Source organism: Talpa occidentalis, unplaced genomic scaffold, assembly GCF_014898055.3.
Source record: "Talpa occidentalis isolate TD23 unplaced genomic scaffold, MPIMG_talOcc4v2.1 talOcc4.11, whole genome shotgun sequence".
NCBI lineage: Eukaryota > Metazoa > Chordata > Mammalia > Eulipotyphla > Talpidae > Talpa > Talpa occidentalis.
In genome coordinates, this window is record NW_023601104.1 from 35,822,581 (window position 1) to 35,836,572 (window position 13,992).

Genomic DNA, 13,992 nt, shown 5'->3' on the forward strand with positions numbered 1-13,992 from the left:
GATAACTTATGTTGACCAGTGTTTCTTATACCTTTTAGCTACTTATATGTCTTCTTTGAAGAAGTGTCTCTTTAGCTCTTCTGCCCACTTTCTTATTTATATCCTTGTTTTCTTTTTGTTGAGTTGTATGAGTTCTTTTTAGATCTTGGATATCAACCCCTTGTTGGCAGTATGATGTGTTAAAAACTTTTTCCTACCCAGTAGGGTGTCTTTTTGTTTTAATGATAATTTCTCTGTACAGGTTTTAACTTGATGCAGTTCCAGTCGTTTGTTTTGCTTTTGTTTTCCTTGCTGTTGAAACTGAATTCCCAAAGACATCACAGAAGCCAATGTCATGGATTGTTTTGCCTATGTTTTCTTCTATGTATTTTATGGTTTCTGGTCTTACAGCCAAGTCTTTAATCCATTGTGAAAGATAGGTCTAGTTTCATTTTTTTCTGTATGTGCTGTTCAGGTTTCCCAACATCATTTGTTGGAGAGACTTGCACATGCCGTACCATGTGCAACATGGGGAGGAATAAGGAATCTGTCATTACTGGAAAACTAGAAATTCAGCTGTGTCCCTGTCCCTGGGCTTATCTTGGCAGGTCTGCTCCCAAGTCCCATCCTGGGGCTCACTGAGGTCTGCTGAGGGCTACTGCCTGTAGGGTTGCTTCCTGGGTCTGCCTTGGAACTCACAGGTGTCTGCACTGAGTTCTGCAGGGGTGCACTGTGGTGGTTCCCCTTCTAGATCCTGTCCCAGAGCTCACTAAGGTCTGTGCCAATGTTTTTTAGGGCCTTCTATGGCAGGTGTGCTTCTAGGACCTGCCCCAGGACTCACCAAGGTATGCACCAATGCCTGTGGAGCCCAGTTGAACATTTTGAAATGATTTAGATTGGTTTGTTATTACTACTGTGATGAATTGCCTCAATCTTAGCAACTAAAAACAATATGAATTCACTAACAGTGCCAGAGGTTAGAAGTCCAAAGTGAACTGAAATAAAAGTATCAGTGGCCCATGCTTCTTTTACAATACTAGAAGAGAATCTGTTCCTTGCCTTTTTTAATTTAAGAATTCCTTGGTTCATGGCCCCTTCCTCCATCCATTTGAGTAGCACCTTCTGATTCTGATTCCGATTCTGTCTTCTCCCATTATTACATCTCTTCTCTCACCCTACTACCTCTCTCTTATGAAGAACCTTATGATTACAATAAGCCAGGCCAGATAATCTAGGATAATCTCTCCATTTCAAAATCTTTACTTTAATCGCATCTGCAAAGTCTCTTTTGCTGTGTAAGGGAACACTCAACAGGTTTCAGTGATTGGACACAGACATCTTCAGAGTTCATTATTCTATCTGCCATTGTTTTTTCTCTTACTCCGCTTTTCTTCTGTTAATGATTCTTTAAGCTGTAAGAATGATGAGTTCATAACTATCCATCTATCACAGTCTTTTACTTTTGCAGAGAATTCTTTACTAAAGGATGATGGAGTCCACCACCCAAAGTGACTGTCTTTTGTATCTTTTACACAGGAAGGTCTGCATTAATACTCATGATAATAGCTCATTGCATGGAGTCCTTACTCTGTGCCAGACACTTTATGTAGATTAACCCATCCAGTTCTCACAAACAGTGATCAGAAGGAGCTACTATAATGAGACTCACTTAACAGTAAGGAAATGGAAGCCTGGAGAGATTGTTACTTGCTCAGGTCCCAGAGTAACCTGTGTTACTCTGGCCTGTGTGACTTATCCCCATGCTTATTATACAACCTAGAACTTACCTGGCCCAACACCTGTCCTAGGAAGTGAGGGGACAGATGTGAGACCTGACCCATCTATCCCCCTATGGATTGCCAACCAGTTTATCTGGTTGTCATGGGTGGGGAAGCCACCTGGCTGCCTGGAGACAATAGCCTGCTCTGTGTCCAGCATGTGGCATATGTGTGTTTAGACAAGAAAATCTAAATCAGACTTCATGTTGGCACACTCAGCCCAAAAGCATTTTTAAGCCATTCCCAGGAGTAATACACAGTCTAAGAAACCCAATTCAGATGGCAAATTACTAGGATTTCTGAGGTCTGCTGCTGATTTACAGGACTAATTGGACAGACTATTTGAAATCAAATAGAATGAAGATAACTGATAATTAGCACACTGGGTCTCAGCTGATAATAGTATGGGCTGCCTGGGACAAGGGAGGTCTAGATAGGGTGGGTTGTGAAAAATGGGTGTGGGGCATTCTGGACCAGCCTTCATGTTCTGCATCACAGAGTCAGAAGGCAGAACTTGAATCCAACTCTCTGCTACTTTCTTGCTGTGCATTCACAGGCAAGTCAGTAACTTCTCTGAACACATCCCCAATGGGAGGAAAAGACCTACACTCATAGATTTGGAGAGAAAGAAGAAAGAGAAATAGTACTGACTAAATTAGATGTCCATTCTAGCACGAGGCCAGAACATACAAGGTACTCAAAAGATTAAAAAACGTTTTTGTCTGATCTTGTACAGCCTCATATCAATATGCCTAGTCTTGATTCTGTTGGTCTAATTTCCATGTATTTTAAACCGTGAAGCACTGTAGTTAGCCAATTAAATAAGAAAGCACCAGCAAAAGAGTAGAGCAAGATCCAATAGTTTTAACTATGTTCTACACTAACTCTTAGAATTTGCCTTCTTATATTATATCCAAGTAATATATGCTTGAACAACAGTCAATCAAAATAGAAATACATAAAGTAAAAAGCAACTGCCCTATAATTGCTAAAACTTGGAAGCAGCCAAAGTATTCATCAGTAGGTGAAGGGGACAGCGAGATAGTGGAACATTCTTTGGCACTAAAAGCTAATGGCTCGCCAGCCACAAAAACACATGGAGGAAACTTAAATGCAAATTACTAAGTGAAAGAAGTCAATCTGAAAAGGCTGCATACTGTATAATTCCAGCTATATAAAATTTGGGAAAAAGCAAATGGAGACAATAAAAAGATCAATGATTGCTGATCACTGAGGAAAGAAGGGATAAATAGAGTACAAAGGATTTTTAGGGCAGTGAAACTACTCTGTACAGTATTCTCATGATGGACACACATTATTGTACATTTTTCAAAACACATAAAATGTACAGCCCTAATGAATCTCAACAGACTGGACTATGGGGGGGGTTAATGAACTGTGAACTTCGGGCTATGGATTTTAGATGACAATAATGTGTTGCTACCGGTTCATCAATTGCAACAAACATACCATTCTGGTGGAGGACATTGATGGTGGGTGAGTTTGTGTACTTGGAGGGCAGGGAAAATATGGGGAATCTGTACTTCCCACTCAATTCTGCTATGAACCTAAAACTGCTCTAGAAAATCTATAAAGTTTATTAAAAAAAAAAAAAACCAATATCCCCTAACCTCAATACTTCTCCCCTTCCCAGAGGGGATCTCACTTAACAATTTCATGGGACCCCATCCAGCCCTTTCTATGCATGTTCAAACATATTTGCAGCTAATCTGAATTTTTATCTAAGTGTGTTTACAAGGAACATTGCATGTCATTCTTTTCCATAAGTCAACTTAATTTCATAAGTCAACTTCTTTGAAACTGGTAGAAAATTCAATCTCAGGCCAGATGGTGGCTCTCCCCACCCACCCCAGGAATGAGTAAAGATCCCTGCGTGGCACAAGAAAGGGTCTGTGGTGCTCAGGAAATCTAAGAGATCAGACCCCTGCTTCTCCTGACCTGAGAAACACCTCTCAAAGGGCCCTGTCCACTTTCCCTCTTCCTTCCTCCCCCTTTGACATGACTGGACCTTGTGACTCCAGCTTCCACTATGCGAGGAAGAGTTGTTGACTCTCAGCTCCTTTCTGTTTCTCTCCTACACAGCTCAGAGACAAGAAAATCTAAGGGTATGGCTACTCTTTGGGAGTAGGAAAAAGAGAAACAAAGACAAGGAATAAAGCCCAGTATCTCCAAGTGTCCTGCCACATTGTACACATGTGTGTGTACCCATGTGTGTACAAGCTGAACTCTGCTAAGTTTTTCTCTTTGATCAAACAATGTATCAGAATCAGATCTCTATGCCAGAACATATATTTTCTCTATGTGTGTTTAAAAAAAAAAAAAACAGTACAATTGACCCTTTAATAATGCAGGTGCTAGAGATACCAACCCCTCATGCATTCAAAAAGTCACATAAAACTTTGACTCCCCAAAAATTTAACTGCTAATAGCCTGCTGTTGATCAAAATTCTGCCATCAACGTAGACAGCTGATGAACACATATTTTGTATGTTATATGTATTATATATTGTACTCTTAAAATAAATAAGAGAAAAAATATTAAGATCATTATAAAGGTCTTCATCCTCATCATCTTCACACTGAGTAGTCTGAGGAGGAGGGGGAAGAGAGGCATTGAGAAAAATCCACATATAAGTGGACCATAGAGTTCAAAGGTCAACTGCATTCCATTTACGTTTGTAGAATAATTTATTTTAACTGGTACCACTGGTGACCATTTAAGTCTGTTGGTGTGCAGAGGAGAGAAATCAAATCTTGTACAAAATGAACAACAATCTAAGAAAATAAAAAAGTTTAATCAATAAAAAATAAGTCTGTTGATGTGTTGCTATTTCAAATAATATTTTAGTAACCACACTTGTAAATACAGTTTTATGTAAAAGAATGGAAATAAATGTACCAAAAATGGCCTAGAAACTAAATCACTAAATCAAAAAGGCTTTTAAGATTTGGATAGAGAGTCTAAATTGCCCTCCAAAAATTTGTATCTATCTGCAGTTCCATCACTGTGTATAAGGGTGTGTTTTCAACCAGGGGTTCACACCTGAAGGGTTTCCAAAGTTCCCAGTCTTTCTTGTCAGGTCAATAGAGTGGATAGTGTTTTCTTGTTTTTACATGCAGTTCTTTCTGTGTGAAGGTGAGTATCTTCTGTGTGATTCTACCTGTGTTTCTTTTTATTTGAATTGCCTTTCCAGGACCATTATCAGCTTTTCCTCCTGTGATGTTCATCTCTCTTTTATGCATCTTTAATAATGTTTTCAATATTAGGGAAATCCATTTTGGCTTATTTTAAATATATGTGCTATGAGTTAGAAATGATCTCATGCTGCCCAATTTTCAATGTTCAAGTAATTTTCTCTTTAGGACTGGATGTCTGAGGTCTTACTTCTGTGTGTGCCCTCACCTCTCTCAGGGGAGCCAGTCAACGGCCAGCTGGTGCCAGAAGGGAGGAGCCAGGAGGAGGGAGGAGAGGAGAGGAGCGAGGAGAAAGAAGATGTGCACCGGGGCACACCCGAAATATTCACCTCAGAATCAGCCCAAACCTTCCCAGTCAGGCCTCCAGATAGATTTCCTTCCCATCGACCAGATAATTTGGTGCCACCAGCACCACAGCCCCCTCGACGAAGCCGGGATCACAACTGGAAGCAGCTGGGGACAACAGAATGTTCCACAACCTGCGGGAAAGGTGGGCTTGGGTGATCTGCACGGGCCCCGCAGACCCCCACGAGGGATGGGTGGGTGGACCTGAGGGGCACAGCTGACCCTCACCTCCGTGAGCCTGGCTATGAGATGGCTCATTAGCATGATGGTGTGTGGGAGTAGGAGGGTTCCCCAAGATCACCCTCTGGCTCAATAGTCCTAGAAGGACTTACTAGGGTCAGAAAGGCTGTTCTGCTCCTGGTTACAGTTTGACACACGTTGACTCAGCAGAGGGAAAAGGCACACATGGCAAAGCCCGAGGAAACCAGGTGCCAGCTTCCTGCTGTCCTCTTCCTCTCCCCTACCCCAGCAGAGTTACATGGGGATGCACTTAATTCTCCCAGTACTGATGTGTGATAACAGAGCCAAGTGTTGCCAACTCAAGAAGCTCATTAAAGGGGTTTATCAGGGTTCAATCAGGTCGGCTTGCAGCCTGCATATAACTGACATGAGCTACTCAGCCTTCAGCAGCCAGACGTCAAGCTGATACATTCCTGCCCCATCTCTGCTTGGTCCCACGAATGTGTACACTTTGCAGCCTCTGTGCCTGGTGTCGTGCAAAGTGCAAAGCAGGCACTCAAGTGTTTCCTGAATGAATGGATGAATATATGTGCTGTACTCAGCTTTAGAAGAAATATAAGGGTGTTTTGACATCTTCATTTTATCCCAGATACGTAAGTCCATTATTGCCTCAACTCACGTTCAGTCTGAGGCATAAAGAATATGGATTTATGTATTCAAAACTGAAGAATATTTTTCCATATTTCCATATTATTTATTTTAATGTTCTAAGATAGTCTTTCTCCTTTGCATTGGGATACACAAAACACACACTCTTATTACATTATGAGGTTTGGGGGTTAACATCTTTAGTTTCCATTTTAAATACTTAAACCGTACACACCAAGAATGCGTGCAGACACGCATGCAGCACACAGCATCTACTGCTCAGATCCCTGAGATGATATGTCCCCACCCTTATTAATCCTGACAAACATAAATGGCACTGGTTCTCAAGCCAAAAGGATACCGAGGCTATACCTTAAAAATAAAACAGAAACTAAGATTTATCTGGTTCCCCTACATCTCCCTTCTCTTGTAATCCTGGCCTTTTATGCTTCTTCCACATGACCAATGGCAGCAGCCCATGGACATCCTTCCTTTGCTCCCTCTAAGGTCTGTTCCCAGGCCATGGTGGCCTCAGACATGCAGGGCAGGTGACTCACACCTGGTTAGCACATCTCAGGGTTGTCAGCCATTTTGACAAGTGCGCCATGACCAAGAAATCCCTGCTGGTGCTGCCCCACTCCTCTATGTCTAGTCCAAGTCCATTCCTCTTGCATCCTCAACATTTGCCCCCACACAAACCCTCTCCCAAACTCTGCTCTGGTACTTCCTGGTGGGGCTAGGCAGACACATTTCTATGCCTCTTGCATTAAAATGTCCCATTTCTTCATGCTTTGGGATTCACGATGTCATTATAGGGAGGCGCCAATACTTTATCCAGTGATTGCACAGACTCTATGTCTAGCTGGTCATGTGTCGCTTAGTTTATTCTTGGAGTTCCTAGACTAGAATTATTAATCTTATTAATCTTATCAGCAGTACCTGTGGTGCTGCTCTCTCCTCCAACATGATGTTCTTCTGCTTAGATCAAGATGCACAAAATACAACCTAACCCAAAAGATCTCAGATTTTTCCTTCTGTCTAAAGCCCAGCCAGCACCTGACCTCACCACCATGTGTTGGCCTATCAGCAATTAGAGAAACAACTGAGTGGCGTGCTTGGACAAAGAAAAGGTGGCTATCGCCCTTTCTGCAGAAAAGAAACTGATTTCAAGAACGAAATCATTCCAGCACTAGAGTCAGCAATTACAGATTTGGTATTTTCTTACCATGAGAGAGAGAGAAAAAAATTATAATTTCATTATTTCCTTGGCTGAACACTGGAGCTGGGCCATGGGCGGGGTGGGGAAAGGCAGGCAGTGGCTTTGCACAAACAACCCCAAGCAGAACCCATCTTCCCAAGGCACAGAACATTCTTGTGCTAACCCATATCTTTTTAACTGAAGAAGTTAAATCTCCCTTCATTTGAGTGCCGAGAGGTTGGAGTAGTTACTTTTGCTTTCCAGTGCAAAATCTTGTATGTAGAAAAGTTAAACCCACATGGTCTAAAGGGAGAAGGATCAGCTAAATTATCAGACATTTTTACTTAATCCCTTCATGGTTGGGTGCCTAATGGGTACTCTTCAAGCTGTGAACTGAATTTCATTCATCTTTCACAAAGTATTTACTGTTTTCTGAATTCAAAGTCTCTTCTTCATGGAAACAGATCTGTCGCTGGGCAAAATTTAATTCCAGAGAAGTTTTTGCTTCCAATGAATTTTACACTCTGTACTGCTTTTTTACTCAGTTAATAATAATGCCTAATTGGAATGTTATTTTAAATAATGATCTTAATTTATAGCTGACATTGTACATTTTGACTGCCAGCATGGTTTAAACAAGTGATCATTTCAGATTCAAAGCTGTTTTACAAACTGTCAAATTTCTTGTAAGAACTACCCTCTGGCTCAGTGTGTCACACAAAATTAGCTTAAAGATGCAGCCGCTTTGTGGCTGATGAAATATTGAGACAATTATATTAGAAGTTATTCCTCCAGTTACAATTAAAATTGTAGCAACTTGGAGGTTCAGAAACGTAACTCCCTGGCCAATTATCAGTAGAGCTGTGGCAGAGTTGTAGAATGATGATAGTGTTCTACCCAGTAGGATTGTGTGGCGGCCTCAGCTAGCAGGCTGGTGAGGGGGCAACGGTGTAAGTCATTGTCTGGGAAGGATCATCTTAGGGTTCAGACAGTTGAACTGCAGCATCCAAGAGTTTCCTTTCTCACTTTGTAAACGTCCATTAGTAATACTTCAGTGCAGCCACCAGAGGGTAGCAGAGAGAGGACTTAGATACCATTTTCTTAGAGGAGTATGTAAGATGATTTACAAAGGGCAAAACCTTTCTTGAAGCTTCTTACTAGTCTGCTCCAACCTCACTATCTCTTAAATATACCTGTAGCCCTCAGGTGAGCTTGTTGTGACCTCTATTCCAATGTGGCATCCTGGGCAGCCATGCACACACACACAACACTGATGCACGCATCTACCCAAACTCAGCTCTTCCTCAAAGATGCGGCTTAATCCCCCGGACTGTCTCTGTTTCCTATCTCCAGAAAACCTTCAAGAAGTTATTTTGTGTGTGCATTTTATACTACTCCCCTACTAGTATTATCTCTTGTTGTCTTGAGCTGCTATGAAAATTGTTCTTATCTGCCTTTGAACACATACAAACTGTATCCACAAATTGATTTAAGTTCTTGGAGGACAGGAACTATTCCTACCCTCCTTGGCACTCCACAGTGCCTTGCAAAGCCCTTGTGTGGGAGGTGTGAGTGTGTGAGTTGTTCTGTTTCTGGGGTCTTTCTTTGTCAGCACAAGTAGCCAGTCCATCTCCACCGTAGTCTGATGTCAAGTGTATGGGGCTATCCTTCACATTCTCCTTGTCCTTGCAGGATCACAGCACCCTATTTTTCGCTGTGTGCACAGAAACACTCATGAAGAGGTTCCTGAGAGCTACTGTGACTCCAGCATGAAGCCTACGCCTGAGGAGGAAGCCTGCAACATCTTTCCCTGTCCAGCCTTGTAAGCTAGCCCCTCTCTCTAGTCCCCCATTGGGTCTCCCTTGTGACTTGTGCACAGAACCTTAGCAGCAGAGATAGCCTTGTTTTTAAATCAGTCTCGGCCTGCTTTAGGAACAGGAGACTTGGCCTGTGCATAAAATTCAGTCTGTGTGGCCAGCACCCTTGGTTCTCTGGATTGACACAGGAGCCCATGGCTTTAGGAGGTCTGGGCACTCCCTGGAAGACTACCCGTTGATAAATTTGGAGCAATTAGGACTTAGCCTGGTAAAGAAAACAAAGAGGGAAACAGAACTGTCATCTAGCATGTCCATGCTGTCAGTGCCCATGGAGAGAATAACGCACAAATACCTCTGCCTGGAGGCACCGGGAAATGTGTCCCAGGAGACGCTGAATGATAAATAGGGAACTTCCAGAAGGACAGGGGCAAATGGCCTTAAAAACTTTTAAATGTAACTTTCAAAATCATTAAAAGATCATTTTCATCCAAATACATGATGACCATGTGCCAATGTCTTATTTAACTCAAGACACAGGATGGCAGAGGAAGGTGTCAACTGATACATAAATAGTTGATGAAAGATAAAGAATACTGGAATAAAATTTCAAAGTGAGTTCCAAAGTGGGTTAATTCTACAGGGTAATAAAACAAACCATGGAGGAGAGGTGTGGGGGGTGGGGTGTGAGTGACTAGATAAAAATCATTTGGAACTTCTTGGTTTTCTATAGTTTTACAGAATCTGGTCTTTCATCAATGGTAAAGGGAATGTGAAACAAAGTTACCTTCTTTCTCAGTCCGAGGGCCCGTGGGCACATTCGGGACAAGGGGTCAGCCGTCACCATCGTGCTAGTTCTGTGGCGGCTGGTTCAGGCTCATGTTCCTTCATGTTGACTGAGGTGCTCTGTCCTTTCCCTCTCTCCTTCCTGAGCCAGCTGGGACATCGGGGAGTGGTCTGAGTGCAGCAAAACCTGTGGCCTGGGCATTCAGCATCGCCAGGTACTGTGCCGCCAGGTGTACGCCAACCGCAGCCTGACAGTGCAGCCCCACCGCTGCCAGCACCTGGAGAAGCCCGAGACCACCAGCACCTGCCAGCTCAAGATCTGCAGTGAATGGCAGATCCGGACCGACTGGACCTCGGTACGCAGGGTGGGACAGCTTGCCTGCCACCTCCCGCCACTAAGCCCTGCCGCTGGAGAAGCTGAGCTTTCCAGGAGGGAATTCATCCTGGGGTTTTCTGGACGGCTGTTTTTGCAGACCATGGGGTGTTCCAGACATTAGGGGGTGTGAGTCACCACGGCCAACTTTGAGGGTGTATGGTAGGGACTGGGCACTGCTGGCAGAGCCCCCGCATCCCCATCTTGCTCTCCCATTTTATAGATGTTAGAACTGAGGCTCAGAGGAACAAAGTAGGCAAGGCAGCCAAGGAAGCCTTTGAGGAAATGGTGGGGAGGTTCTCAGGGTTGGGAAACTTGCCAGGTAGCCTTGGCTGCAGGGACCCTGCATGTGGGGTTGGGGTGGTCTCACCGGTGGCAGGTAGCAAGGACGCGGCACATAGCTGGAGAGTCCCTGGACTAGAGGCGTTCCTGAGGTCCGCTTGCTGTGTTCCAGTGCTCAGTGCCCTGCGGAGTGGGGCAGAGGACCCGAGACGTGAAGTGTGTGAGCAACCTCGGGGATGTGGTTGATGACGACGAGTGCAACATGAAGCTCCGGCCGAACGACATTGAGAACTGCGACATGGGACCCTGTGCCAAGAGCTGGTTCCTCACCGAGTGGAGTGAAAGGGTGAGGTGGCAGCGGCAGAGCGGGTTTTCTGGAGCCAGGACCGAGGTGTGCTGGCCTACAGGGCGGGAGCTGTACACGGAATCACTGGCTAAGAATCCCACGGGCAACAGCTGAATTTGGGGGAAAGGCCCAGAGAAGAACCACTATAGGTTTTCTGTCTTCATATAAAGACTGAGGTGCCCCAAAAGTAACAAGTGGGTGTGAAATAATTGCGTTAATTCTCCTTAGCGCTGCTCATGACTGCTGAATAAAAATACTAACAACAGAACAATCAGATGCCAGGTTTGCTGAGTGTGGGCATCTATAATGTGTACTCAGCGAATGGTAGGTCCCGTCTCTGTTCTTACTAATCCAAAGCATTTCACTTACTGTCTCCTGCCTGCAGCCTGATCACCTTTGGGTCCACGGGTTCAGTTGTCAAAGATGAACTCAAATGCATTATAGTTCGTAATTATCCCACCAGCTACCTGTATGCAAGGGAAGCCATGAAGAGTTAGCTCATCTAAGACAAAAGGAGTTGTGTAAGGAGAGAGGGATTCTGGACTTGCCTGGTGGGGAGGTTCAACAGTATTGATGTACTTAATGTCACTGAATTACACACTTAGAAAGATTAAAGTGGTAAATTTTACATTATGTATAGTTTGCCATAATTTTTTAAAAGAACATTTAGGGGGAAATATTAGGCAAAATTAAAGAGCATACCTGAAACCAGGGGAAAGGAGCTTTGCCTTCCTTTTCTTATGGAAACTGATGACCAGCTAGCAGCAGAAAAAGGTGACCAGGCAGCTGGACTGGTCATCATACTACGTTTCAGTTTTCTGGATTCACTAGTAGGTCCTGGAAACTTAACTGGATTATACATACCATTGCTGTCTCTGTCCCTAGGGCCTCCCTCTCAGGCAACCTCTGTACCACGTCCCTTGTTGGGATTCCTTATGGTGTTTCCAAACTATAATGTGCCTGCAGATCACCTGGGAACCTGGTGACAGTGCAGGACCTGAGTCAGTGCTGGGGGAGCCAGGGAGATTCTGCATTTCTAACAGGCTCCCTCCCGGTGGCAGCACTGAGGCCTCTGGCCCAAAGATACAGGAGACCAGCTAAGTTAATAAAACCATAGGAGCCTTTACTGAGCTAGTGAACTGTCCTCCCCCAGCATCCTGTGAACAACAGTGCAACATCTCAAGTTTAGAGGAACAAACTCTCAGGCATCAGCAGATTTGCATCCATACCACTTTGATGGTTGCGTCTGATTGGTCAGCATCCATTTGACTGGTCATGGCCTACCAGGGACGATTGTTGAGTTCTCTGAATATCATCCCTGCAAGTGTTTCCAGGGGTCTCCATTACCTCTGCTTTGTAAGATGGTCCTTGATTTCATCCCTCTCCACGCCATAATAATCCATGCCTGTGGAATAAGGGATGGAGGAAAAATATACCTGCAAACACAGCCTTTGCACTATCCTCAGAGGTCTCCTGGAGATTCTCACTAATACTGTCTCGCCTTCATGTCATCGTATAGTCAAACCCTCATAAGTCAGGGGCTCTCCATAGTGATTTAGCTGTGATGCTCAACACCTCATGGCATCAGCCCTGCCCCTCAGCCCAAGTCTGTCCCCAGATAGGAAACCCTTGGCACAGACACTGAAATCACAGTGATCACACTTGTGCCTCCAATCCCAGGAGTGGACAGTCAGGGGCGCCACATTAGCCATCAGGAAGAAGCCAACCCAAGGGAGACAAAGGGGAAGTGAGTGCTGACCTAAAGCTGAGTCCAGACTTCTGCCCCTAAAGCTGAGTCCAGCAGAGCTCACCCAGTTCTGCCAGCGTGACCCTTTCCAAGTCTCCACACATGCATGAGCTTGTCATCCCTGGCTTAGGCCTGATTGCTTTGTCACAAGGTCACCGTCAGGCAAGTACATGTATTTCTTGTACAATCCTTGGTGTCAGAAGTTTTCCTCCTCCGTTCAACCAAAGAACCAAAGTGCCCCTTGCTCCCACTGTATCCCAAAGAAAATTCCAGTGTTCTCTTCTCCTTACATGCTTGCCCCCACAGTTTTGGGGACAGCCCTTCTCCAGGTTAAAAGTTCCTGGCAACTTCCACTAATTCTTTCTTGTTTCTGGACTTCTTGCCATCCCTGAACTCATTTATGTTCACAGTAAACTCAACAAATTTAGAGTATAAGCAAGTGAATGGAAAGAATGATGCTGGGTTTTCAGTTTTATATTGGAAAGATTCTTATTAAATACTGTTCATTTTTTTTCTAGTTGCAAAGCAACATGCTATTATAAAAAAAATATGAAAAAAACAATTTTAATTATAAGTTTTCACTAAAAGATAGCAATTTTAAGATTTTTAAGCTATAATACCAAACTTTTTTTCTACCATTCCATGCATACTTTAAATACATAGTTTTTGTGTGTGTGCCAAGATATATTCTAAGGCTGTAAATAATAATAGATGTAAAATTTGGTAACCTTGTTTTTCACTTGTATATTATAAACATTTTATTGGCATTTAAAAATTTAATTAGAATAAGCTATTATATGACTACTACCAATGAACGGTGTTTTTTCTTTCTTATTAATTTAAATATTTCCATTAATATTCCTATGCATAAATCTTTATATGTATCTTTTCTTGATTCCCTAAAATAATGCCAGGAATTGAAATTATTTGACAAAATGGTGTGAACTCTTTCAGAACCCTTGATACAATTTGGCAAATTTTTATCGAGAGATTATTTCAACTCTGAGTCTCCCAGTCAGCTTCAACAACACCTGATTTCCAAGGATGTTTTTCCAAGAGAAGACATAAGTAATGACACTGAGCTTTTTAAGTCATAGAAGATAATGCCTACAGTTCCAAAATAGTCTTTTCAGATAAGAGCCTAATAATCCCTCAGGGGCCAGTTGGGCCTCGGTTAGCATTTAACAGTTGCTGGACTAAGGAGAGTGTCCTCAACAAGGGTCACTTAGGAATTTCATTCTTACTGCATTTTGTCAGCCCAGAAGTTCAGTTAGGAGACAGGCCCTTTTCTGACTACTGA

At 43.3% G+C, this 13,992-nt stretch overlaps 1 protein-coding gene across 4 annotated transcripts in view; it reads left to right on the top strand.

The window, feature by feature from the left end:
- Positions 1–13,992, top strand: part of THSD4 (thrombospondin type 1 domain containing 4) — a 594,279-nt gene that overhangs the window by 557,224 nt on the left and 23,063 nt on the right. For all 4 annotated transcript variants that reach the window (XM_054688541.1, XM_054688540.1, XM_054688544.1 and 1 more), the window contains 4 exons: positions 5,191–5,463; positions 9,037–9,166; positions 10,096–10,300; positions 10,772–10,945. In XM_054688541.1, coding sequence (XP_054544516.1) covers positions 5,191–5,463; positions 9,037–9,166; positions 10,096–10,300; positions 10,772–10,945 — 782 coding nt within the window. The remainder of the gene's footprint in view (positions 1–5,190; positions 5,464–9,036; positions 9,167–10,095; positions 10,301–10,771; positions 10,946–13,992) is intronic.